Source organism: Aphelocoma coerulescens, chromosome 5, assembly GCF_041296385.1.
Source record: "Aphelocoma coerulescens isolate FSJ_1873_10779 chromosome 5, UR_Acoe_1.0, whole genome shotgun sequence".
In the NCBI taxonomy this organism is placed as follows: domain Eukaryota; kingdom Metazoa; phylum Chordata; class Aves; order Passeriformes; family Corvidae; genus Aphelocoma; species Aphelocoma coerulescens.
Window position 1 is genome coordinate 30,566,417 of NC_091019.1, and position 25,516 is coordinate 30,591,932.

Consider the following 25,516-nt stretch of genomic DNA (forward strand, 5'->3'; position numbering starts at 1 on the left):
GCTGTCACCGCCCCCGGGTGTCACTTGCCGGCCCGGTCGTGCTCGGCGCCCGCGGCGTTCTTTCTTTCCGCGGGGTGGCTCGGGGCTGCTCCGCCATGGAAGCGGGGACGCCGGGGGGAGTCAGGTAACGCAGCCCGGTGGGCGCTCCTCGGCCGGCCCTGTCCTCGCTCTCGCTGCTGCCGGGGTGGCTCCACCGTTTTCCGCGGGGAGCGGCGGGGTGCGGACCCGGCCCCATCAAGCGGGCCGGGGGTGGGGGGCGGGCGTGTCCGTGCTGTCCCCGCCGCCCTGCCCGGGCACAGCCTTCCTGCGGCAGAGCGGGGCAGCGAGGGGTAGTTCGAGATGCACCGTGTTAAATGCGCCAACAGAGGCACACGAACTTGGAGCAAAGCCCGAAAGGACGTACGTGTCTTCAAGCAAAAAATGGGAAGGGCTAAGTGATCTAAATATATGGTCACTGTGAGATCTCACAAAATAATCCAGGACTTGTAATTGGACTGAGCCTCAGTGGGTGGCGTCTGCATTGTCTATATTGCATGCATGTAATTAATAAGTATTCTGTAACCATCAGTGTTCTATCTGCCAGAACTAATACCTTGTTCTCTTCCATGTGTGTCTGAACCCAGCACGATCTGGGAAGTATTTCCATAATAAGACACTACTGACAGCCCATTTCTTTTCAGGCAAATAAAACATTTACTGTTATCTAATAAATCCAGAAGTTGTGTCAAGCCTAAAACAACATAGAGCTGGCAGCAGGACCATCAGAAGCCTCCCTCCTTTATCAGTCCCACTGAAGGTTGAAGAAAAGGGTGCAGGATTTCTTCTTTTCTGCCAGTACTCCCCATTTCTCCATTCTTATTACTGGGAAATAATAATAAACTCCAAGGACTGCAGAGGGAGGTCTGGCTTCAAAATGCAAACCCCCAAGAATTCAGCCATGCTAAAATTTAGCTCTGTCAGTCAGATAGATTGATAGATTCAATCATTTCTCAAAAATTCAAAGTTTAAAAGGAAATGGTTCAACATGAAACTAAATGTATAAGAAACTCTTCCCATATTTAAACACAGTAGTTCAAAGTCCATCACATTTTATGTTGGACCAGAGTTTTCTGCACTGTCTTTAATCCTGACCACTCTTGAATAGGACACCCACCATCTGATCATTCAGCAGGCGTTTGATGTACTCATTTAAACACATTTAAACACTTTATCTGCTCTTTCTAGTGTCCAAGATGAGGCTGTGGACAAAAGCAACTTTAAGAAATGCAACCAGATTGCTTTTTACAGGTATGGAGAATTGTATTGTGGTGGTTATTTTTAAACAAGATATAGGAAGTAGTTCCACATTGATTTTTAATCACAGCAAGTCTGCTACCTTCAGGATTTATCTTTCATAGGTGAGCATTCTACTCACCTGTCAGCAAGCAATAATCAGCATACTTTAAAATGTGTAATCTTGCATCCAAAATGTCTTCTGTTAAAATTCAAAAGGATCAGTCCTTGTCGCAGTTGTCCTCAGGACGGTGCGAAGAACGACACAAATTCAGGATCGGGTTCTAAAGCCAGAAATGTCTGGCCTTTATATATTTAATTATATAAATCAGCTTATATAGCTTTGTTCGCAAGAGTGGCATAACACCATTGGGCGCTTGACCATCTGCCTCCCAGAGCGATTGGCTGAACAGCATAACACCCATTTCCAAAATATTTTTCCTAGTGTGGAAAACAAAAACACAAACAGCTTACACCTGCAATATAGTTTACAGAACCTCAAACCGTTTTCCCAGCCAGTTAGCAGGAAAAAGGAGACTTTCCCCAGGTGGCTGTAAAAATAGGAAAATTTCTTTGCCAGCCTCTTTAGCATCTACAAGTCCTCTCATCTGACAAAGCCCCAGCAATATTTTAACTATAGGTGCACTCAGATGCAGGTTGTTCCCTTGACATGGATGGTTCTATCTGTAGTTCAAAGCAGCAGAACACTCAATAGAAACCATTAGTCTGTGACAATAGCGTATGTGATTATAGTCCTCTTGAGCAAGTACCTTGGCCAGAATTCAGTGTCAAATCTAAATCCTAGCTAACTAGCCCCTTAAAGCTACCCTTATGCTAAGTCATATTTCTCATCCCATTTCTAACTGTGCTATCTATTGACCTTGGTTTTTTTCCTCCCATCCTCCATTATGTTCTATCCTGTGCTGACTGAAAAGAATGATTGCCCATTGTTACACCAATTAGTCACTTACATACTGGGTTTATTAATGAAAAAATTTCTCTTTAAGTTAGCCTCCAAGACATTTATCTTCAAATAGTTCATAAAACCTGGGCTTGGCATGGAGAATTCAGTTTCAAATTACAAACACACATTATTTCATCACCCCAGAATGTAGGAGCTGTCCATCGGGGAGTTGAGGGGATATATGACAGAAGATGAAAAACAGATTATTCACATGAAATTTCAGGGATAAATGAAAGAACAACAATGTAACTGTACAGCTAAGCATTGGACACTTGGATTAAGACTATTACTGTCTTAAAAAACCTTGTAGAGTGGTGATGGGTGAACTCCTGAACCCCTCTAACATCTCATTCATAAGCATTCAGGTGTGCTCAGAACTATATTCCTTCTTTTTCCATTTGACTTGAAGTGCTAATTGTATTTGAAAAATTGAATACAAAATTATTAAGTAAACATTTCTAACAATATTATGTTCCTCTCTTATGATATAAGCCACAAAAGCTGGGGAGACCAAAAATAATTTTCTGTCTTGACAGGCGCCAGAAACTTCTACATCCTGGAAAATCCTTGTATCGAGTATTGTTGGATTCAGTCACATTAAGTGATGAAAATGTCAAATTCCAAATTATTCATGAGGAGAATAAGGTGAGATACCACCTAGCATAAGAGGGTGCTTACAGAAAGAGCAGTGAATATTGTCAAAAAGACTGATAATATTTGCAGGTTTTGAGATTCTTCAGTGATAAATATTTGAGAGATAATGCAAACTATCAATCGAACTATGTCCTTTCTGGTCAGCATTTAACTTTAAAAAAAAATTAATGGCTTTACAAAAAAAGAGGGTTCTGACTAGAACTCTTTTTATCTGAAAAATATTTTTCATTCATAGTTTTCTCCACTATTTCAGAATAATAAATTCATTTTCTGTAATGCTAGATATCAGAGACTTGAAGATAAAGAGTTCATTTTAAAGGTGTTGCTTCTTCAAAGGGGTGAAGTAGAGTGAGCTGGTGTAAATTTATACGGATGATGATTTTTACTCAAAAATGCTAAAGAACATTAAATCAGAAAGCAGGCATGTTTCAGTTTTTTTCCAGCCAGTAAGTGTTTGGTGATGCTGGGTTAAAAATAAGTTGGTATTTTTCATCCTTACCAGTTTATCTGTTTGTTTGCTCACAGGTTCTTCTACAAGTAGAAATTTATGAAATAGAAGGCAATATTTTCAGGCTCAAAATTGATGAGGCATCTCCTCTCAGAGCAAGATACAAAGTTCCTGATGTTCTTATAAAGGAACCTACCACCCAGAGGTAAGTGATGGGTGATTTAAGGGATGATGATTTAGCATCTTAATAATTTATACAGCTTCGTTTCATTTCTCCCTCCTTTATGTTACAGTACAGTTGTCTCTCTACAATATAGAGTTGTTACAGGAAGAGAAAAAAAAAAGGCATGTGGTTAATTTACTTTCAAAAAATCATGTTAAATACATAGGAGAAAGTTTTATCATACACATAAGAAACCTGAGCCTGTTTGACCCAATCAGAAAATAACCTACTTGTTTCAATGCATCGTTTCTACCTAAGGCATTACCTGTTAATGTGAAAGGAATGCAAGCTCAGGATAGTTTTCATGGCAGTTCTGTAGCCACTTTTTGCACTATGCAGTGAACTCTGAGCACAGCATGTGTTTCTGGCCTTCTTTGGCTCAACATTAGCCTTGAGGTTTGTGTAATGTATGCAGATATTCTTAGCCCATTTTTTGTATCAAATTGTTATTTAGTTAACAGTGGATTTTATGTGCTGCTGATTCATATAAAGCTGTTGTTGCTTTTATTTGCCAGACTCTTCATATCCCACAAGGAGGCAGGTATTTTGGTACTATCAAGTGTTAATGAGGACTACAAACTTCAAGTCACAGCAAACCCCTTCCAGGTTGAGCTGCAGTCCAAGGGTGAGACTGTTATGAGCATAAATTCCAATGGGCTGTTGTATTTTGAGCACCTACAACCACCTCCCAGTGATAGGTACAGTATCTGTCTGTCACATCATTGTATATACTGGTTGTGCTGTAGCTGGAGATAAGTCTATGGAATTGCAATTTCTGAAAGATCTTGGGCACTGTATCATGTCTTCTCTTTTACTTCATATGTACAGTAAATACACGGTGAAGTTTTAACAAACAAATTCTGGATCAATTAGCTGCAGACTGTTTTAACCCCTTGCAGCAGCTATGTGCAAGATGCTAACCTCATTTAATGGCCAGTTCTGCAAAACACTAAAGTATCCTGGTACCCTTGTCTTTCTTGGGAATGAGTTACAGTAGTTTGATGAGGTTATTACTTTAATCTTTTTTATCACTCTATTTACTCCTTAAGTAAGTGCTATTCACTCTATAAGCACTTGAAGTCAAGATTTGTTCAACTTGCAATGTGCCATCTAGCTGCAAGATTTCATAGATTAATCACACTACAAAGTGCTGGAAGGATGAGAAACCTCAGTACAGGACATGTCATGACTAAAAAATGGGCATAGCAAGCATCTCTCTTATAGAGCATTATTTTAAACATTGAAATTAACAGAGAGCCCTTAGCGGAATGATAAAGAAGTGAGGAGCTTCTGGGGGCGTAAAATGCTGATGCAGATAGAAATAAACATGAAAGGCCAAGAAGTCAACCTAACTCAAGTATTGAGTGAAGGTTATTTTAAGGCATTGAATATTAAAATGATTTGCAATGATTCTCCACCAAAACTCTTACATAATGTATAAAGCAATGCATGATGCTATTTTAATTTTCTGTTTTAAATCCTTGCTTAATTTAACAATAAACTGATTGTTTCTATGTATATGTTTTCACTAGAAAACCTACAGCACAAAATGAGGAGGAAACAAGTGATTCCTCTAAGGTAACCCATGCTTACTGCAATTCCAGTATGAGTATTTTGTAAAAGAAAATTAAAATCACATTTCATTTTGCCCCATACTATGTTTACAAATACAGTCTACCCACTTTCAAAAAGGACCTGGTATAACATATTGAGATATTTTACAAATTCATAGTTGGAGAAAGATTTATGTGTTTTACAAAGTCTATAGAAGGCATCAGTTAGGTAGATTTAGCACAAAAAGCTAGATCTGTAGCCTTTCTTTAGCCTTTTATTTATTTCTTTATTTATTTTATTTATTATTTATTTATTTTATTATTATTTATTTATTATTTATTTTATTTATTATTTTATTTATTTATTTATTTCTCTTTTGGTCTCTTATGTGATCTGGAGTAGATGTGTAAAAGGGAGTTTTGTGACATTTGTCATTTTCAAACTCCCTGTTCATTGCAGAGAGAGTTTCAAAAGAACAAGACTTTTTTTATAAGTCAAAAAAATGTGCCTCCACATACATTCAGGCTTAATACAGAAATAAAATTCTCTCTTAAAATAGACCAGGTCCTGGCAGTGCATAGAGGCACATAGCAGTTTTCCCAGGAGGCTGAGTTGTGTCCGTGATATAATTTTAGCCTCCTGCAGAGCAGATGGCTGCTGACTCTGCTGTCCTGTTATAAAGGGCAGGAGCTGTGCTGCCTTCAACATACTTATGTCTGAACTCTAATTGCTGCCAGGGAAGTCACACAGCTGCAAGAGGCCATGTCCACTTATTGTGGGATGAATGTAGAAAAGAAAACTAGGAAAGACACTGCAAGAAGTGTAAATTCTATGACAATGAATTACAAGACACAAGGAGGCTAACAGTATCAGTTACAGACATTCCAGAGTGTCTGGAGAGTTTTTTTGTTGTCTGACCTTTACTGTTTGGGGGAGTGGGTTTGTTTCTGTTTGTATGGTTTTTTCTGTTTGGTTCTACCCATGCATTTCATAAATTTATTCAACATCAAGGAGAAACACATTTTTTACAGTGAGAATAATCACTCACTGGAACAACCTGCCCAGGGATGTGGTATAGGCCCTATTACAGGAGGTTTTCAAGATTTGTTTGGACAGGCTGCTCTAGATAATCTCATGAAAGCTCCCTTTACCATTAAAGGGTGGACCAGGTGATCTTCTGCGGTCCCTTCCAAACTGGGCTATTCCATCATTCTGTGATTCTATTCAAGACATCAGATATCGCTTTTATGCTGTCACAGACTGGTTGTGTACAACGTGCACATCAGTTCTTCAGTGTAAATTCCTGCAGCTGAATCAGATTTGTGGTTTTGATTTATTTATATTGGCCATATGTGGCAAAAAAAAAGCAGTTAACAGTGTATAAATCTCATGTGAATAAACATTTTTCTTAGAAATACATTACGTGAGCAGTTTCATTTGCTAGGCTTAGCTATTTCTATTTGTACAGGAAAAACAAGAGGATCTAGGTCTCTGGCAAGAGAAATTTGGCAGTTTCTTAGACATCAAAGCTCATGGTAAGTCTCAGTCCAGTTCTGAAAACAGCTTTACTGTTTTGTATATAGCCATGTTTATTCATTTTTCTGTCTGCTTTCTGTTTAGCTGTTTAATGTTTATCAATGTCTCGCTCGCTCCTGCTTTTCAGTTGCCTTAACTTTTTTTTAATCAGAAAGCAGTGATGGGTAACAATTTGACAAAAGCTCTGCAAATATTCATTATATCTTTGTTTAAGAGGGAACACATTAAATGTGGCCCGTTTCATCAACTCACTGAGTGCCATTTCTGACACAGCATTAACACTATCTGCATTGTCTGACTGTACATGTATATCATATATTATTTCCTTTTTCTTTTCTTTTTTTATTAGTATTAGTACATAACATTGACTTCACCTGTAGTTTGTTCTCCTTACATATAAGAAATCATGATGAAAGCATTAATAATTGTCACAAAGAAACTTTCTTGAAGTGTGGACTGAAAAAGGAAATACTAAGCAATCTTAAGTGATAAGAAGAAGGTTATAGACATGAGAGCAGTAGCTCAAATACAATTTAAACTATCAATTACCAAAATATATGATGATCTGCTGTCCATCCTGTTGTATTCTATATTAATTAAGTTGGTTAGCTTTGTCCATTACCATTATCGTGCAGACTATTACAGCAACCAGCACTACCCAGCAGCTGCAGTGGGAAGAGGGAAGTCTGAAAGCAATTCCTTCTGGCGAGAGAAACTTCTTCAGTTCACAGCCAAGACATAGAGGGCAGGAAACTGTTGCCCTTGTTTTTCATGCTGTTTCTCATGTCTTAGGCCAGCACCCTGTTTTTCTGTTTTCTCTGTCAGAGGAATTAAGTCCATATGGTCAAATTCTGATCCTGAAGCTGCTGCTTGTCAGTCTGCAGGATCTCTGGTTGCCTGCCAAAAGTTGCTGTGGATTCAGCAGTGTGACAGGATGATATCACTGGTAGGGACTCTTGTGCATGCTACTCCCTTGGCTGAGGCTGCAGAGAAGACCAGTGGGAAACAGGAGATAATTTTATGCAGTTTCACTACAGAATAAAGAAGTGACCCGTGATTACATGGATTTGGGGTTGGTTTTTTTCTGTTAAAGTGATTCATTTAATCTTCTTAAGAAGTTTAAAATCAGAAGACATGCAATAAAATCGGTTTCAAACATTACCTCTATAGAACAGAATAATGGAAGTGAAGTTAAAAGGAAGCATGAAAGAGTTAATTATTGAAACATTAAAACCTATTTTCTTTTGGTTTATCCAGTTAGGTTGCTGTGCTCTATTCCTTTCAGATAAGCCTAAGAATGGAACTCTGCGTTCCCATCATTTAATGTTATTTCCGCAGGTCCTAGTTCTGTAGGCATGGACTTCTCTTTACATGGATATGACCATGTTTATGGAATACCACAACACACAGAAACACTTGTCCTCAAAAACACCAGGTAAAGGCGTCAAGGTGTGAGATTGCTAGTGAATGCAGTGTCTTTTTTTTTTTTTTTTGTAAAGGAGAGCTATGACATTGTATTAATAATTTAATGCAGACAACAGCTTGAGATATGTATATCAAATAGTGTATATCTTAGTTTAATGATACAGCAAACTGAACTGTAGCCCCTATCCATGTGGAGTAAGGTGTTTTGCTTTCCCTAGTGTGCAATTTCATGAATGGCCCCTTCTGTTTTCTCTCAATTTTCCATGCAGTTTTTTTCTGAATTGCTGGATCAGTCATGTTTCAGTAGAACTCATAAAACAGCAATTCCATGGAAAGTTGGGAGAGTTCAGAAACCATATTTTAGGATTTAAAGCAAAGTAGTCTCATTGTCAGCAAAAATCTTGTTTGTTTCAGACAGTGAGGAACAAAGCAAAGAAGCAGTAATCTAGACAGTCTGGATGCTATCTAGACAGCTCTGGATGCTAAACAAAAGACCAGAACACAGAGCACTCACTGAATATTCACCAAGTTTAGTGGCGCAGCAGTAGAGTTAAAACTGGCCTAGTGCAAGATGCTTACATGTAACAAACACATCTGTTTGTTTGTCCTAGTGATGGCGATGCCTACCGGCTTTATAATTTGGATATTTTCGGCCACAAGATACATGAAAAAATAGGCATTTATGGTTCAGTGCCCCTTCTCTTAGCACACAAGCCTAACAGAACTTCAGGGATCTTCTGGCTGAACTCTTCAGAAACACTGGTGGATATTAGTACAAAGGCAGTAGCTGAGGTGAGAGTTATTCACTTTCCTCAGAATTAAATAACTAAAGAAAAACACTTCAGGACAGGGCCAACAGGAATATAACAACACTGTTGGAGATTTATCTTTTGCTCACTAATGAAGAATTGTTAGTCTCTTCCTCCTGTCCTCCCTATTGCTAAATTTGTTGTATTAAATGAAAAGAACAAAGAGATGACTCCTTTCAAGAGCCGAGTTATAGATCTTGTATCTTAACCAGTCTACAGGAGGAGGCAGAGAGAAAATACCCAGAAAAAATCTACACAGGTGGATGTAGCAAGCAGAAAAAATGGTGAACAATAATCTTGACAATCACTTGGATTTGAGGAATTTTTATGACTGTTTAAATTCTTGGAATTGCCACACATTCTTCTGTGGACTGTAATTGACCTTGAAGAAACATAAAATGTTCAGGAAAGGAACTCACTCAACTCTTGAAACATGAACATATGAATTCTGTTAAAATTGAAACAATGATGAAAAAGCAAATCTTGCTTTTCCAGCACTGCATTATGTGGTTAAATTTTTTTAAGTTTAGTTATGATATAGGTATTACTCAAAGATCCTACAGAAAATGCATAGTCTTTAATTATTTTGCCACTCATTACCCATTTTTTCTCATTACCTGTTACTCTACTTTGTCTAAGTGGTATACAAGGTAAAGGATTTGTGAAGGATATATAAGAAACATTCAGTGTGTATTCCTAATAGCTTCCAGGTAAGTGTTAGTAAATTTAGTGTTTCCCTCTTTGATCCTTCATTGAATAAAAGTTTGCTAGAGAGAGAGATTCAGTTTTAACTTGTTTTCTCTCTAAGCACACTCCGTCCAGATCTGCTGCAGAGACTGCTAAGCAGAGAGCAGTGCCTCTAACCGATGTACGCTGGATGTCAGAAAGTGGGATCATTGATGTTTTCCTATTGATGGGACCCACTGCATTTGATATCTTCAAGCAGTTTGCACAACTGACAGGTACTAACTCACATAATTGGAGTCAGAATGGCACACTTACCCGGGAGATTCTCTGAGGAACACGCTGTACCCAGGAGTGCGTCAATATTTACCTAGCCCATTGTGTGCAGGAGGCCAGTTGTTCCCAAACTGCAGTGTGTAGATCAAAGGCTCATGCTTTGTGAAGACAGGCCTCCATCCTTGTTTTCCCTGGCATTTACAGCTGGCCAAACTTGGCTCTAATTGAGAAGCCAGCATAATTACTGCTATCTAAATCTGCACCCTTAGATGAAGAGGTGAAACACAAGGAGCTAGAGCTGCCAGTCACTATCAAGACAGGCCACCTTATAACGTGGAAAGACTGAATTTATTGATTGTTTTATCTTCATTCATATACTCTTTTCTAGGCACTCAAGCCTTGCCCCCACTTTTTTCTCTGGGCTACCATCAGTGCAGGTGGAATTACGAGGATGAGCAAGATGTCAAGGCAGTGGATGCTGGCTTTGATGCACATGACATTCCTTATGATGTCATATGGCTGGATATAGAGCACACAGATGGCAAGAGGTATTTTACTTGGGATAAACAGAAATTCCAGAACCCCAGAAAGATGCAAGAACATCTCAGGAAGAAAAAACGCAAGGTAAATAATATTGCAGGAAGAAAGAAAAGATTTCTTTGTAGTGTGAATCTACCCAATCTTGCTTTAACCAGGGTACTTCAGATACTGGAAACAGGTTAACTACAACACAGTAAACTAGATTGTGTTGCCATACGGTGATGCTTCCAGCATGCAAGCTATCTTGTTTAATTCAGTTCCTCATATCATTTTATTATTTAGTAGTTTGTTCTGTATCCTGACGATGCAGCTAAATTTGACCTATGGGAAATCCCATCTTACAGAAGCAGCTCGGTGTTGTCATTGATGAACACAGCAGAAAATTTTTCTTCTTAACATGAGCTTTCACCATTGATAGTTTCTGTGGTTGCTTCAGCTTTTCTTTGAGTTTCTGTATTTCTATTTTTACAGCTAAAATGTTTTCCTTGGAATTATTGAGTTGTAGAATTGCTTAATGCTTGATCTTTGCCAAAAGTCAGTGAACTGGGGATTGTTGAAATAGCATTCAAATTTTATAATCTCTCAATTGGAGCTATAGTACTTTCTCAGTTCTGCAGCAAAGCAGCAGAGTGTAACTGCAAAATACAGTACCTGTTGCTGTTGTATGCCACACAAACTAAAATGAATTTAAATGTCTTAAGGCATATGATTTTAAGCAGGCACATGAACACAGAAGTCAGATATTTTTGCATTCACAGAATACAGCAGTGAATTAAACATAATGGTTTTAGGGGTTGGAGTATTTGCTTTTATCTGAAACCATGGGTTTTGTCCTTTATTTCAGACGGGTGAGTTCATGCACTCCTTGTAAATTCAGGTCCTGTACGTATGTCTAGCACAGTGTATAAAAAACTGGTGTCTGCTTTTTAAAATTAGTGACATAGCTCTCTTCTTTACCTGAGATGAAGTCTCTCTGCCTTTCATCAAAAGTGAGCTCGTACTGTTTTATTAAGCACAGCTGATGCTAATGATGTGTTTTATTTTCTTACCCTGGCAGCTTGTGGTCATCGTAGATCCTCATATTAAGGTTGATCCCTCATATACCCTGTATGCACAGGCAAAAGACAAGGGCTATTTTGTGAAAGACAGAAGTGGACAAGATTTTGAGGGGATCTGTTGGCCAGGTAAGAAACCATTCTCTCTATATATTTTAAGCTGTTTATTTTAAAAATTTTGCAGAAAAGGATAACTTAGATCCATGGAAGCAGAGTTAAATTATTATATTCCTTGCATTTTTTGTAAATATTAATAATTATAATAATAATTAAAAGTTAATATAATTAATAATAATGTGGGGTTTTGGTATAGTCGTGTTCTGATTGCCTCAGCTGTATAGCTACTTCTGTTATATGTACTGGATCTGCATATAGTCCCAGTGCCTAGAACTAAAAGAGTTGGATTTGTTGATGAGAACAGCCATTCCTCTTCCCAGCTTGTCTTGGATGCAGAAGTGCAGTCTGGTCTGTTGCAGTGAGCACAGCTTATGTAGGCTGGATGAAATTTAGTGAACCCCGATCCTGAAGACTTTGATTCAATAGTAATACAGTGATTTGACATGTTTTTCTTGAGGCAATCTCATTGCAGGGAGGCAGAGGATGTTGTCCCCCTTCTTTACAGAAAGGAAGCCCACAGTCCTGGCAAAGGAATGATTATGGGAAAAATCAAGGACATATTACAACTTCTAGTTGCATGGCAGGATGTAGTTGTTCAGCTTCTCAGTGACACTTCCCTGTTTGAGCTCAGAATACCGGGAATGCTGTGTTTCCCTGACTTCTTGTTCACACGTGAACATATATCAAACTGCTGGCAGTCATCCTTAAATGGTACTGAGCTTCAGACCTCCAGAATCTCTGTGAGTTGACCTTTGGAACATGGCAAGGGGTGTACTGAGTTCCAAGTCAGCCTGGAATTTGCTCTTGAGCTTTAATTTCAAAAAAAATAGCAACTACATTATTGCTGCCTATGAAAAGCATTGTAGCTTTAGGCCATTGTATTTAGGTGCAAAGACAATGTTCATAAAATTAGGTAGATGACTGGGATCTCCCACATCCACAGGTTCCTCTTGTTACCTGGATTTCACAAATCCTGAAGTGCGAAAATGGTATGCAGATCAATTTGCCTTCAAAACATACAAGGTTTGTATTTATTTGCTCTGATCTACATATCCCAGAAAGCCTGAAAAGGGAGAAAAGAAAGATACTGTCTAAGCAAGTTGTTGGCCTTTGTAGCTCTATTATTGTAGTGTATAGGAAAATATCTTGGTAAGCTGAAGTACCATAGAAGGATTTTCTCCATAGACGTATGTTCACTAAGATAGTTGGAACCCATCTGTGACCAGAGAACATGCTCACTCAGTTGCAGCAGTAGAAGGGACAAACTGCAGGCATTTTAAGAACCCATAATCTAAAACAGCTGCTGCCATTCCAGCCTTTACTAACTTGATAGCACACAAGGAGCGATGTGGGAGTGCATTCTCACAGCTCAGTCACTTCATACTGACCTTCCTGCCTAGTGCTGAAAGTGTCTGGGTGACCATTGCTGAACACCTCCAGTTCCCCTCACCCTGCCCTAAAGTTCTGGTTTGCAGCAGAGTTGTTGAAACCACTTCCCTAGCAGACATGCATAGTACATACTTCCCATGCTGGTTTTCCTCTCCAGCTTTTCACCTCTGGCCTTCTCTGATTTTGCCTCGTGGCTGTTTTATGCTTCTCTTTTCCCTGCCTCTTTTCCCTCACCAGGAAGCAGGAATAGCAAGTGCCTACTGAGTTTTGTAAGAATTGCAAAGATCAAGTGGGCTTGCAGGCTGCTACCCTGACTAGAAGGGCCTCTAGGAGGGATGAGATGAATGACTGGAACTGGGGACTTTCAAGTGACCTGAAAAGTGTAATTACCAAGTCTTGCTTTTGTGCTGCTGTTTCTGCTCATTCCCCAGACTGGTCTGACACCCACTTGAGATAAACACTCTTAAGTCACAGGATCGGCTCTGCCATGACCTAATTGCATCCCTGTGTCACAGGCATCCACTAATATCCTCTTTGTATGGAATGATATGAATGAGCCTTCAGTCTTCAAGGGGGCAGAGCTAACAATGCAGAAAGATGCTGTGCACTACAACAACTGGGAGCATCGGGAAGTACACAACCTCTACGGATTCTATCAGGTAGAGTATCTGGAGGCACAAACAGCAGTTATTCTCATGGAGTATGTCTGATGTGGTACTTTACCCAGTAGCAGGTATTCTGTAACCTTCATCAAGGACTGAAACTCCGCTGTGCTGGATGTTGCAATATTTGAAATAAACTGTGATTGGTCTCAAGAAAATGTGACAACATCTGTGCCTTTCTACCATAATAATGTAAATTACATTGGTTGTGACTGTACAACATCAATAACTTTTTTTGTTCATGTATATTCTAATAAGAATGTGTTATTTAATAATAGGTATTACTTACGGGTACAGATTTCTTAATTTTTCTGCCTTAGAATGGCTAAAAAGACAGTGTAGAAAGTACCCTAATTAAAGAGTTTGTCCTCCTGACTTTTATATTCATGATTTTCAGCAAATGGCAACTGCAGAAGGACTCATCAGACGTTCTTCAGGAAAAGAGAGACCATTTGTCCTCACACGATCTTTCTTTGCTGGATCACAGAAGTATGGTAAGTAAGGATTAGCTGGATGCCTTCCTTGCTGCTTTGTTCTATTAAGTTTGATGGATAGTAGTCGAGAGAGGACAGAAACTGTCTTGTAAACACTGATGTGCTGAGCTCATAAGAGTGCAAGTGATTAAAAAATTAGGAAAGGCTGGCAAGGTGTGTACAAGTCAAAGGGAGAATAGCAGCCTGTGTCCTGTGACAAACCAATACCTGCTGTTACTGCCTATTTCAGGAGCATGCATGTATAAAGAAAAGAAAAGTTGCAATGTACAGCAATTCACAAGTAGTTCATGATTATTCTTGTCTTCTTTCCTTAACTGCAAGCATAAACTGAGGTATACATTCAATTTTCCTGCATAATACTGAAACTGGGTATTTCCAGGGGCAGTATGGACTGGAGACAACACAGCAGAGTGGAGTTACTTGAAAATATCTATTCCAATGCTTCTTACCATCAACATGGCAGGGATTTCATTCTGTGGAGGTAATGTGTTTCTCACTGTGCATAAATGGTGCCACCAAGCTTGTATTCCCAAGGTAGACTTCAACACAGACGGTGGAAAGCTCAACAGCCCTGTGCCTTTCCAGGCAGTTTCACAGATTAGTCTGGTTTCAGAAGCCTGAAACCTGGCTCTCACCATCATGTCTCCACTAACTTTTGTGCAGTGTTTGTGTCCCATCTGGAGCAGCAGTCCTCAGGTGGTGTTCTGTAGCATCACTGTGACAGTCCTCTGTCACTGGGAAAGTCACTCAGCCTTCAAAAGCTGTCTTGAGATTTTGGACAAGCAGCTGCCCAACAGCAGAACAGTGAACAAATTGTGAAATGCATGGATTTATACACTTGGAATGTTTGTTAGAGGAGAGCTTCACATTTTCCAGAGCAATCTCCACAATTGTGTATTTTTATTTGTCTGCGCAATATCTAGCTGATGTGGGAGGGTTTATTGGAGATCCAGAACCAGAATTACTTGTTCGCTGGTATCAGGCTGGAGCCTACCAGCCCTTCTTCAGAGGTCATTCTAACATGGAGAGCAAACGGCGCGAACCGTGGCTCTTTGGGGAGAAGAGCACCCAGATCATCAGGAAAGCCATTAGAGAGCGCTACGTCCTCCTGCCCTACTTATACACTCTGTTCTATCGGGCACACACGGCGGCTGAACCCGTCATGAGGTAAGAGCATCAGTCAGGAGGCTTAGGGGTTATCTGCAGGAACTTACTTGGAGAAGGGAAGTTAAATTGCCATCTCTTACTTTTGTAGTTACTTATTTGACTATTAAAAGGGAGAAAACCACACAAAAATTCTAATAATACTGAATTCTATTTTCATGCATTCTGCAAGCTTTGTTAGGGCTCTCAGAGGAAAATTATGTTTTGAGTTTTTTCCCAAATGACACCTGGAACACACTAATTCAATAAACACATCACATTCTTTAAACCCTTTAAAGTAGTGTGGACTTCAGACTTTTCATCATGATAAAGAACATCCCATAGTAGTCCAACCAGTACATAAAACAGTGTTAATGGACTCTGAACTTACTGACCTAGAAATGTAAATGCCATTTTGCCTCTCATGAAAATATTTGCTACTGCTTAATTGTTACTGTAATAAAATCTTATTTCACATTAATAGTTTTATCATTTATTTATGCAATATTCCTTATAATGTTTCTTTTAGGAGATAATTTAATAATCTAGAACGGAAATTAAATTAGAAAATAAATATTAGCTCTCTTGCTGTCTAACCTTTTAAAAATGTACCTCTATGGAACTGACTGCAGCACTTTCAGGAAGAGATGAGTGTCATTAATCTCCCTGGTATTGACTTCTGTGTCTTTGAGGTTGTCCTAGAATTGCTCTTTTGCACACGTTGGCTTTTACTTTTTGTTATGCAGATACATCTCATAAGTTTTAAAAACACAAAGGTTTTTTTGACAAGGGTTGAGTGGTTTGAGTTTTGAAGATGATTTGCATTACAGACATAGTGTGTCTGTCTGCACATATGTACGTGTAAATGCATCTGTTTTATGCACGGACATAGAAAGTGGGTTTCTGTCTTTCTTGAAATGAAGCTTTTGCTGACATGTGAACTGCCCACAGTATTAAACCACACTTCTATTGTGTTAAGTTTGCTGCAGTAGGTACAGAATTAGAGAGGAAGTATATTTTTTTCACTGAGACGAGCAGAGTGGAACGTGTGCCTCATTAGCAAGCACATGAGCAGTAGGGCTACAGTGAACAAGTGGGTGTCTGTGAGTGAGCAGGTGAGCCAGGCTTTTGTGTAAGGGAACCCAGACCCTGTCTCTTAACAAGCTATTACTGTCATAATGTCTCAGACTTTAAATATACAACTCTTGTTCTGTAACCAGATGGTTATTACTACCCTTTTTTGAGTAAGACTGAAAATGAGCTTCTGGTGCAGGTTTTTCAGGCGTGACCAGGAGGAGACTTGCTATAAAAGCAGCAGTGAGCTGCTGAGAACAGGAAGGACTGTGTTGCAGGATCTAGCTCATCAGGTGCCAGCATTGCTGGTAGACTGGGACACAAAGGCTCATTCATCTGTCCTCTGATAGAAGGAAGGCAGATGTAGTGCAGGGTTGAAAGGAAGAAGGCAGGAGGGGAGAAAATGAGGATGTAAAGCTAGGTGTACAGTAGTGTCTTCACTCATGCTGTACTGGGGACTCTAATCAGTGAATCAAAGGGCTACTTTGAGTCACTGACACAAAAAGAGGATCTTGCCCTATCTTCAGTTCTTGATAACTGTGCCTTGTAAAGAGAGGGAGAAAATGGAGCCTGAAAATACCAGAAGGACTTGAACAGGTTGATTGGAGAGGAAAAGTGTAACTGAATTCCATTATCTTTCTTTTCTACAGGTCTCTCTGGATAGAGTTTCCAGAGAAAATGGAAACTTTTGACGTGGAAAATGAGTACATGCTGGGTAAGCAGGTATCTTGTTCTCTGGAATATGAGTTAAATATTTCTGAGGTGTTGCATGACAAAAAGAAAACATAAAAACACTCAAGATTTTTAAAAATTACACTTAATTATATGAATTATTGAATATAGAACTTGAGACCTCTTTGAGGGACCTAGTTTCAACTGCACTTTAAAAATAGATGACATAGGAGATGCAAAAACTGAGTTTTATCTCACTAGTCACTTTAAAAAACATGATTGGTTTTGACCTGAAACATCAAGTTCAGTGGAGCAGCTAAAATCAGTCTCCTTCAAAAATGGCATAGCAAACAACTACCACGGAAACATGATTGGTGTTGACTGTGGTATGGCTGGCTGCTGAAGTCAGTCAACCATCAGCTCCCTACACAGGCCTTTTTTTCAGTAGGAAGTGAACCTAAGCATATGACGTGCCCAAGCAAGCTCCTAAAATGGCTGTAGGAGGCTGACAGCCCCAGAGCACACAGGTTCTGCTCTGGAGAGATGCAGCCTTGAGGACCACAGCCATGCTTGTTTTTCTCCAGGAAATGCCTTGTTGGTGCATCCAGTCACAGAAAAAGAGGCCAAGACAGTGACAGTTCTGTTTCCAGGGTCAGAGGAGGTAAGGATGTACATGAATTGCTCAACTGTTCTGCCCAAAGAAGTACTTTATGCAGAAACCTTCCCAGCTCCCCATCTCAGAACTGCTGAGCACTCCTGCTGTGCCAAGTCTTGGCTGGCCATGCTGTGCCACTCTGAACCCTTCCTTCCATCTTGATGCCTTGCTTGCTTGGCTCACAGTAAATTTACTTCCTTGCTTTTTCAAGAGCTGCTGCGCAAATTTCAAGTCACCTACAGTTTAAATCTCCCCTCAAGGCTTGCTGCTTCTTATCAATCACCATGAAACAGCTAAATTGTCAATTTCCTTCTTTCATGTGTTTCTCTTTGGGTTAAACTTCGCATTTTATTTTGGGAAAAAGGGAACTTTGGAGAAAGATCATAAGTAAATCAGAGGGAAACTGTGGGGAGGGAAATTTTAACAAGGAAGTACAAGCCTCATTAGCCTGGGACATGTATAGCAAAGACTGACACATACAGAGAGCAGTTCCTCTCCGAAGTAAAGGTATTTATCCACAGGATGGCACAGTGGTCCACTCCTACGAAGAGCATTTGGTGACAGCAGCTGTGGAGGAAGGGAAATTATTTGGGGAAAAGAGTTGCTAAGGGAAAGCCTGAGACTCTAGAGAGTAAGCAGCAAAGGGAGTGTATGAAACCATGCAGAGCCTTGTGACTCCACTAATGCACCTGAGGATGCTTAGAATTCTTCTCAGTATAAGGAGAAAAACAGACTAGGCTCTCCAGACAAGTTAAGGAAAATACTTTTATCAAGATCTCTGTGGCAATTGACTGCTTGGCACACTTAAAGCAATTAAACCTTCTGGCAAGTGTCGTGCATGGGAGATTCAGATGCAGCTCTCTTTTGTCACCCAGTATTAGCAATTTTGTTAATTTTCACTTCAATATAAATATGCTTCTTCAAGAATTAGATTTAAAAAAAAAAAAAAAAAATTAGAAAGTGTTTCACTGTTCCGCACTTCCAGATGCTTTAAGACATACAAGACATTATGCAGACTGTAAAAAGGGTCAGATTCTTTTTGTGCTTCAGAAATGATAATTTTTTCTTTTCATCCAGAAGGCCATTTGATTTAAAAATAAATACTTTTTCTTCCATATCAAATACATTGTTAGGAATAGTGATAGGCTAAGAAGGACTGCATCTGCAGAGGGAACAGATCTTGGCATATGTGTTACGATCATTCTTTTTTCATTTTTTCTAGATTTGGTATGATTTCAGAAAATTTAAGCGAATGGAAGATGGAGGCACAGTGAAGATCCCAGTAACACTGGAGAATGTATGTTTTTTCTTCTAAAATAATACTTGCATTGAGCAGAAGAAAAAAACCCAAGCTTTTGTTATGTCATTATTCAGAATCAGAAAAGCGACATTTCAATTTCCTTGCAGAAATGTAATCTAAAATAGCTTTTGTATAAAAGTCCCATCTCCTTATTGTTAGATTGAACACTGCTGTATCCTGGTGGTGCAGTGACATGATAAAAGGGTTGCTTTTACAAGCAAAAGTATTTTGCTTATATACATACATAAAGTTACTACTATTCCCATTATTAGTTGAATCATTATCTTTATATATTTGTGGTAAAAGTTCATTTCTAAGTTTTGAGCAAACTTCTGTCATCTCTGATCGTTGTTAAAATTACATTATCAGAGCACAGGAGCCTCTCTGCCCTGGCTTTGTGTTTTGCAGATTCCGGTATTCCAGCGGGGGGGCACTGTGATACCCCTAAAGACCACAGCTGGAAAATCCACTGAATGGATGATAGATATTTCGTATGAACTCCACGTGGCCTTAGACACAGAGGTACTCTGAGATAGCATTCCCTTTTTACAACGATTATCTTCTACTCCACCAGACCCTTGTAGGCCCTTGCTGCTTGTTTGATCAGCACAATGGCATCTACATTTGAGTGCCCAATGGCTATTCTCCACTTGTGCTGTTTGAGGGGACTCTCGCCTCTCCCCCACTGTTCCCTCCAAACATGATTATCTGAGCATAGCAGAGGCAGAACATTTTTCTGACCTTTCTCAGCCCTTGTCTAGTCCCTTGGAGGAAGGAACAGAGCATGAGCAGGCCACAGACTTCCTCTTGGGCACAGAGAGGGAACTTCCTACAACTGTCTTTGCTAGTAAAGAGGTGACACATGGCACCTGCATCAATTTACAAAACCAGGATGTCCAGCAGTCTCAGAGCTGGATTGCCTGAGCCTTCCAGGGATACAAGGTGCTAAAGAAAAATAAACACACACCTTCAATATGAAGCATAACATATAGTGAGACATTTTAGTTTCATTATTCAACACTAGATGCTGCTGTTAATTTGTGCTCTATCTGGTGTGTTGCACAGGCCTATGCCATAGGTGAGCTCTACATAGATGATGGGCATTCATTTCAATATCTCCACAAGAAGCAGTTCCTGTATCGGAAATTCACTTTCCACAAGAACATTCTCTCTTCCAGGTAAAAGCAATCATGGACAAAAGTCACCAACACACTGTCACTGGAAATGCCTGTTCTAGTTCATGAGGCCTTCATACAAATGTAGCAGTATTAGTCTCATCTATTGCTTAGTGAAGTCCCAGTGTGCAGAATCTGTCATAAAACTGCAGAAGTGTTCTACATAAGTCTGAGGGCAGTAACATATGAAATACTGAGTTGCCTCATATTGTTGCAGTCTAGTCAAACTCGAGATTCTGCAGATTGACACAAATATAAAGAAAGTCATTAGAAAGGGTAAAGCCTATCAGAGAGACAAAAAAGATAAACCGGGAGATCTGCAAGTAGGCAACACCTTGAGTGTTTGCATTTTGTAACAGAATCTTTGCTGAGAGGGTGGTCAGTCACTGGAACATGTTCCCCAGGGAAGTGGTCAAGGCATCAAGCCTTTCCTAGTTCAAAGCACATCTGGACAATGCTCTTGTCACATGATTTAGTTTTAGGTAGTCCTACAAGGAGCAGGGAGTTGGGCTTGATTCTTATGTGTCCCTTCCAACTGGAGATGTTCAGTGCTTCTGTCTGGGAACCAAAACCACACCATTGCAGTCTTCCAAAGTAATCAACAAATTCACCATATATAATTAGCATGAAGAGAAGCACTTGAAAGGAGGCACAAGGGGTACCACCTGCAAAGGCTCAGTGACAACACCTAAAAGCCAAAAAGATCCTTAGCTGCTTGTAAGGAACGAGATGCCAAATATGTCACTGTAACACTTTTACTATTGAGGTGTGTTGCACATAGGGCTGTGTAGTGCATAAATGGTGATTCTACAGGTGTTCTTTAGTCCTTCAAGGTTCAAAAATAGGAGGTGGTCTTAAATGCTACAAAATTTAATAGAGAGCAAAACTAGTTTAGCTTGTATAATGTTGTTAAAAGTATACTTCAGATCTCTTTATCTGGAATATGAAATCTGGGAAGCTTAAAAATTCAGTATGAGAAAGAAAAAGGGTGCTAAATAGCTACCAAATCCAGAAGTTGGAAAAAAAGTCATTTTGAGATGAATGATATAATATTCTGTACATTACAAAAAAAGTTTCATTTTGAGAGCTTTTTAATGAAAATTAAATTAGTTACAAAATTAAACATAATTTTGTCTCAGATTGAAATACCTTACTTGAAAAAAATGTTAAAATTAGCTCTACATTTATATTTATGAGTTTTCTCTACTGTTTTCTGAAAATCCAGAACTTTTCTGGTTGTCAAAGCCATGCTTTTTTCTATAAGATAGCTTCTCAAACTGTTTTTCTTCTGACTTTGAAATCTGATATGCAGTGAGAAATTAGCTGACAATGGAAGAAAGTTTTACTTGTTTTTAAGAGAAAAGTTAATAGAGGAAAGGAAACCAACATAGGAAGCTTTCAGGATGAGACTGAAGTAATATTTGTGTGATACTGAACTTATACTGATGGAAAGAAATTAATGTGTATGAAATAATTTCCTTTTTTCAGCTGTGTAGATGAAAGCGGACAGTACCACACCACATGTGTAGTTGAACGGGTGATAGTTCTGGGATTTGGAAAGCAACCCACTTTTGTGACAGCCAGTTCCAAGGGTAATGAATTGACATCTATTTTACTACAGTTTTTTGAAATTCTGTTGCTCTGCTGCCATTCACTAGAGGTGTCAAACTGACAGGTCTGTAAAGGAAGTGTTACAGCATAGGAAGCCTCTTTGTTTAGTTTTCTTTGCTACTTCTTTGATATTAAGGACAGAATTTAGTGAAGGGAGGCAGCAGCTATTCACCATTGATACTACATGCAGAACTGAAGATCACTGGCTTTGTAAGGTGATAAATATATCAGTAAAAGTGGTTTGGAATGAACAAGTTCAGGCAACGTTTTCCTGCACAGAACACGAGCAGAGATGGCATTTCAAATGAAGGCCCATTTGCTCAGGTCTGTCAACCTGCCTACTCTAGAACAGGAAACTTGCAGACAAACCCAGATTTACTCTTCTGTTTCTATGCTGATCCAAAAGCTCTGGAGTTCCTGACTATATGGGGATCTCTAGAAGTCGCGAGGGATCCCATATGGATAGGCAGTAGCATCTACAGAAAGAGCTTATGATTTCTGGTTGCTTTCCAAGCATGTCCCTTCACTTTGAGAGTCATGGGGAAATGGACTTTCTGCCTTCATCTGTCAAGGGTGCTTGGGGGAAAACCTGTGCACAAACCAGGGTGATTTTTTTCAGAAAAATCCTTGAGTAGTTCCGTAGTTTGATGTACCATAGTTTGAAAGATCAGGGGGAAAAAAAGTTACTTTCTTATTCCACTGCATTCTTGTGTGTGTGCTGGGAAGATTTGACTTCTATTTCTTTTTTAATTAATCCTTTCTGCCAGTGGCAGGGACAGTCAGAACTAAAAACTGTAGAGTCATGTGTAATTGTGTTTCAGAAGGGTTCTTCTTAAATTAAATAGAAAACTCTCTTGTCCTGTTCAGATGGGAAAAAAAAGGAAGTGGTTTTCACATACGATACAAAGACCTCTGCGATGACACTGGAAAACTTAGCCCTGAGTGTTGATGCTGACTGGGAGATCTGTATCAGCTGAAAGGAGACCCAACTTCTTCAGAGAAGCTGTTCATTGAGAGGCTGAGGAGAAATAAACTGGGAGGACTTCAGATGTTCACTTGAATCCAGTCAAATCAACAAACTTAATTTTCCACCAACACACCCAAACTAACATTTCTTACAATTTTTCTTTTAAAGCACTAATTTGAACTTGGATAACTTTTCTGTTCAGCAAAAGTAATAGCGCTAGGATTGTGTCTTTGGGGAAATAAGATAAATACTATTTGCATTAGGCTAGCTTCAGTTAAGCATTAAGCTTCAGTTCTGCCTTCACTTGCAATGAAAATCATGAATTGATGGGGTGAGATTGTGGCTTGTTGGCACGGGCCTTAATATAAGTATTTGAAAATCCCACTGTTGACAGACTGGAGCACTTGAGGAGATCTGGGCCAGTTCAACAAGCAGCATCAGCAGATAGGACAGACACAGGGGTTATCACCAGAGTTCTGCCCGCCAGCTGCCTTCTGAGAACAAACACAGGAGCCACCCAGTGTGATCACAGACACTTCTGCTTTCCAGTCCTTATGACAATGCAAAAGTCGCTGGTGTGCACAGGAAAGTAAACAGCAGGCTTTGCAAACAGCTCAGGCACTGGAGGTGAGGTTTGGGTAGGTTGTGCCAGTCAGTTGTGCAGTAGTAGAAGATGGTAATGTGGCAGTGCAGAGAGCTCTCCAACAGCCACCTCTGAAACTTGGATTTCAGTAAGGCACAGGTCCTCATAGGCGCAGTACTGGCTTAGGCAGCTGTACTTGCACAGAAACATTTTCCATGTTATTGGCCCGTTTCATCTGCAAGTACTACTTTTAAAAAAAAATTTATGTTGGGAAAGAATTGGCTTTGATGGTGGAACATCATTGATTTAAGCCAGCCCAGTGAATGAGCTATGCTTTTCCACATCTTCCAAGTCCTGCCAAGGTTTGGCATCCTTTACACAAGTTTTACTAATGTCACTTCTTAGTATCTGGCTGAGATTTGAGCAAGGCATTTATGAAGCAAGTTTTAATTTTAATAGGATTGATTCTGCATTTAGGCATCCCACTTTATGCTTATTCCTCCACTCTGTTACAACTCAGCCGGATGTTCCCTTGCCTCCTTTTTCCACCATCTCTGCAAACAGAACTGGTGTGTCCTCATGCTTGCTTCCCTTGCAAAACAGAGACATTCTGAGTCGCAGATCCACTACAACCTGCCTGTTCCCTCAGGCCTTTCCGTATTAGGCACCTCTTTTCACAGGCTGCCATTGCTCCACAGTTTGTTTACCCTTTTCATTTGCTACACTTGTCAGCTTTATTATTTTAAAACCAGTTCTGCTTTGAGTCAAACATGAACATGCCATCAGTTGGATTTCTGGTTCTTCTGGATTTCTAGTTCATTTAATTTCTTATAGTAAGATAAGGAAGTATTTTCTAAAAACGTCAGGAAATTCATTCGTAGGAAACTGAGAAGGATGGTCACCATTTTTGCCAGCTAAAGGTAACGTAACATTACTGATCTCCCCCTGAGCTTAGTCAGTCATTCCCACCTGCTGCTGTTTGTCCTCTCAGAGCAGATTTCTGGGAATAGCAAGTGTGAGAGCAAACTGTGAGTACTCTGCTCTTGACTACTCAAGCGTAGTTTGTTCCCCACCAGACCCTTAGGTTCCTGCTTTTTTATTCTGCAGAGCTATGTGTCAGCACCTTCCAGGAGACAGTGTGAGCCTCCACTCCAGGAACTGGCAGCATAAATACTGTTGTGCTTAATGCAGACATGTTAATCCATGTAGAACAGCAGCAAACAGATCTTTCACATTTGTGAAAAGAGAGAGAGACCCTATTTTTCTATCACCTTCTAAGCTTTGATTGATGTCTTCCTATGTTTAAGCATAGCAGTGCTTTTGACAGGATATAGTTATTATCTGAGGCAATTTAATGAAATAATTTAACTGCTATTTCTCAAGTTGGAAAGTAAAATAAAGTGATAATGAAGCAAGTTACATGTCTTATTCCTTCTTTCCTTCAACTTTATTCCTCCAACATTCATTCTACTGTTAAGAATCACTAGTGAGTATTCTTCCAAGGGTATCTGGTTAAAGCAAATGACTTGCTTTTATTCTCTGGCCCTTGGTAAGATATCTGCACTATAGTAAGTACTCATGGGTCAAATTTTCCATGGTATGAAATTCCTAACTTCTATGGATTTCAGTAGGAATTAGTTGCTGAAAATATTAGCAGTTGTGTCTTTAGGTCTGAGAAAATAAATTTCAAATAATATGATTGACATTGCTATTTGTAGTCACTCACATGTAGTTCCACATATTTGTGCCACAAATGAAGAAATAAATGTTTTGTATATCTTTACAAAAGAAATAATTGAATTTAATTAGTGAAAACAACTGGAGAGAATCCTTCATACAAATTAAATAGCAATATTAACATTTTAGATTAGTTCACTAAAGATTAGTTCATTGTTACTCTGTCTGAGCAGGTCAGCTATTTGGGTACTTCTGCTTGCAGTAAATTCCATTGCCTATGGGATTTAATTCCTGAGAATTTATTTTGTTGTTTGTATTAGACAGCACATCCGCTCTCTATGGAAAATTGTGTTTATTTAAAGACACCATTTGTCTTTTGCTAGCAACTCCTGTTAAAAAAAACCTTACATAACAAGCCCATCTGTCCAGTAAGAAATAAGAAAAGGAGAAATTATATTTTAACCAGGTGTAACTCCTCTACATTGGCTCAGAAGTGAGAAGTGCATGTCCACCTTCCATTCCATATGCAGGCACTGGCTGATCTGTTAGCTATAGCA

General features: G+C 39.4%; 1 protein-coding gene across 3 annotated transcripts; it reads left to right on the forward strand.

Annotated features, from left to right (window-relative positions):
* Positions 1–47: 47 nt before the first annotated feature.
* On the forward strand, positions 48–24,697 carry GANC (glucosidase alpha, neutral C). 3 transcript variants are annotated; one of them, XM_069017433.1, is made up of 24 exons: positions 48–124; positions 1,225–1,287; positions 2,773–2,881; positions 3,416–3,543; positions 4,077–4,259; positions 5,094–5,139; positions 6,584–6,650; positions 7,990–8,086; positions 8,688–8,868; positions 9,694–9,847; positions 10,234–10,469; positions 11,443–11,569; positions 12,501–12,580; positions 13,462–13,605; positions 14,006–14,102; positions 14,482–14,583; positions 15,026–15,269; positions 16,970–17,034; positions 17,576–17,652; positions 18,869–18,943; positions 19,355–19,468; positions 20,012–20,124; positions 21,610–21,713; positions 22,600–24,697. In XM_069017433.1, exons 1-24 carry the CDS (start codon positions 96–98, stop codon positions 22,707–22,709), a joined length of 2,745 nt encoding a protein of 914 aa, XP_068873534.1. In that variant the 5' UTR covers positions 48–95; the 3' UTR covers positions 22,710–24,697. The 3 variants fall into 3 exon arrangements, 2 of the variants coding, with proteins under 2 accessions (XP_068873534.1, XP_068873535.1); XR_011151381.1 differs by lacking the exons at positions 15,026–15,269; positions 18,869–18,943; positions 19,355–19,468; ... (1 more) ...; positions 21,610–21,713; positions 22,600–24,697; XM_069017434.1 differs by lacking the exons at positions 13,462–13,605; positions 14,006–14,102; positions 14,482–14,583; ... (6 more) ...; positions 21,610–21,713; positions 22,600–24,697 and adding an exon at positions 13,378–13,461.
* Positions 24,698–25,516: the final 819 nt, after the last annotated feature.

What these genes read in the sequence shown, in the direction of transcription:
- GANC (XM_069017433.1), top strand. Translation starts at nt 96, where the DNA reads ATGGAAGCGGGGACGCCGGGGGGAGTCAG. An exon ending in CTTGTCCTCAAAAACACCAG is followed by an intron (nt 8,087 to 8,687) that starts GTAAAGGCGTCA and finishes TGTTTGTCCTAG; the next exon opens with TGATGGCGATGCCTACCGGC. An exon ending in TGTTTCCAGGGTCAGAGGAG is followed by an intron (nt 17,653 to 18,868) that starts GTAAGGATGTAC and finishes CATTTTTTCTAG; the next exon opens with ATTTGGTATGATTTCAGAAA.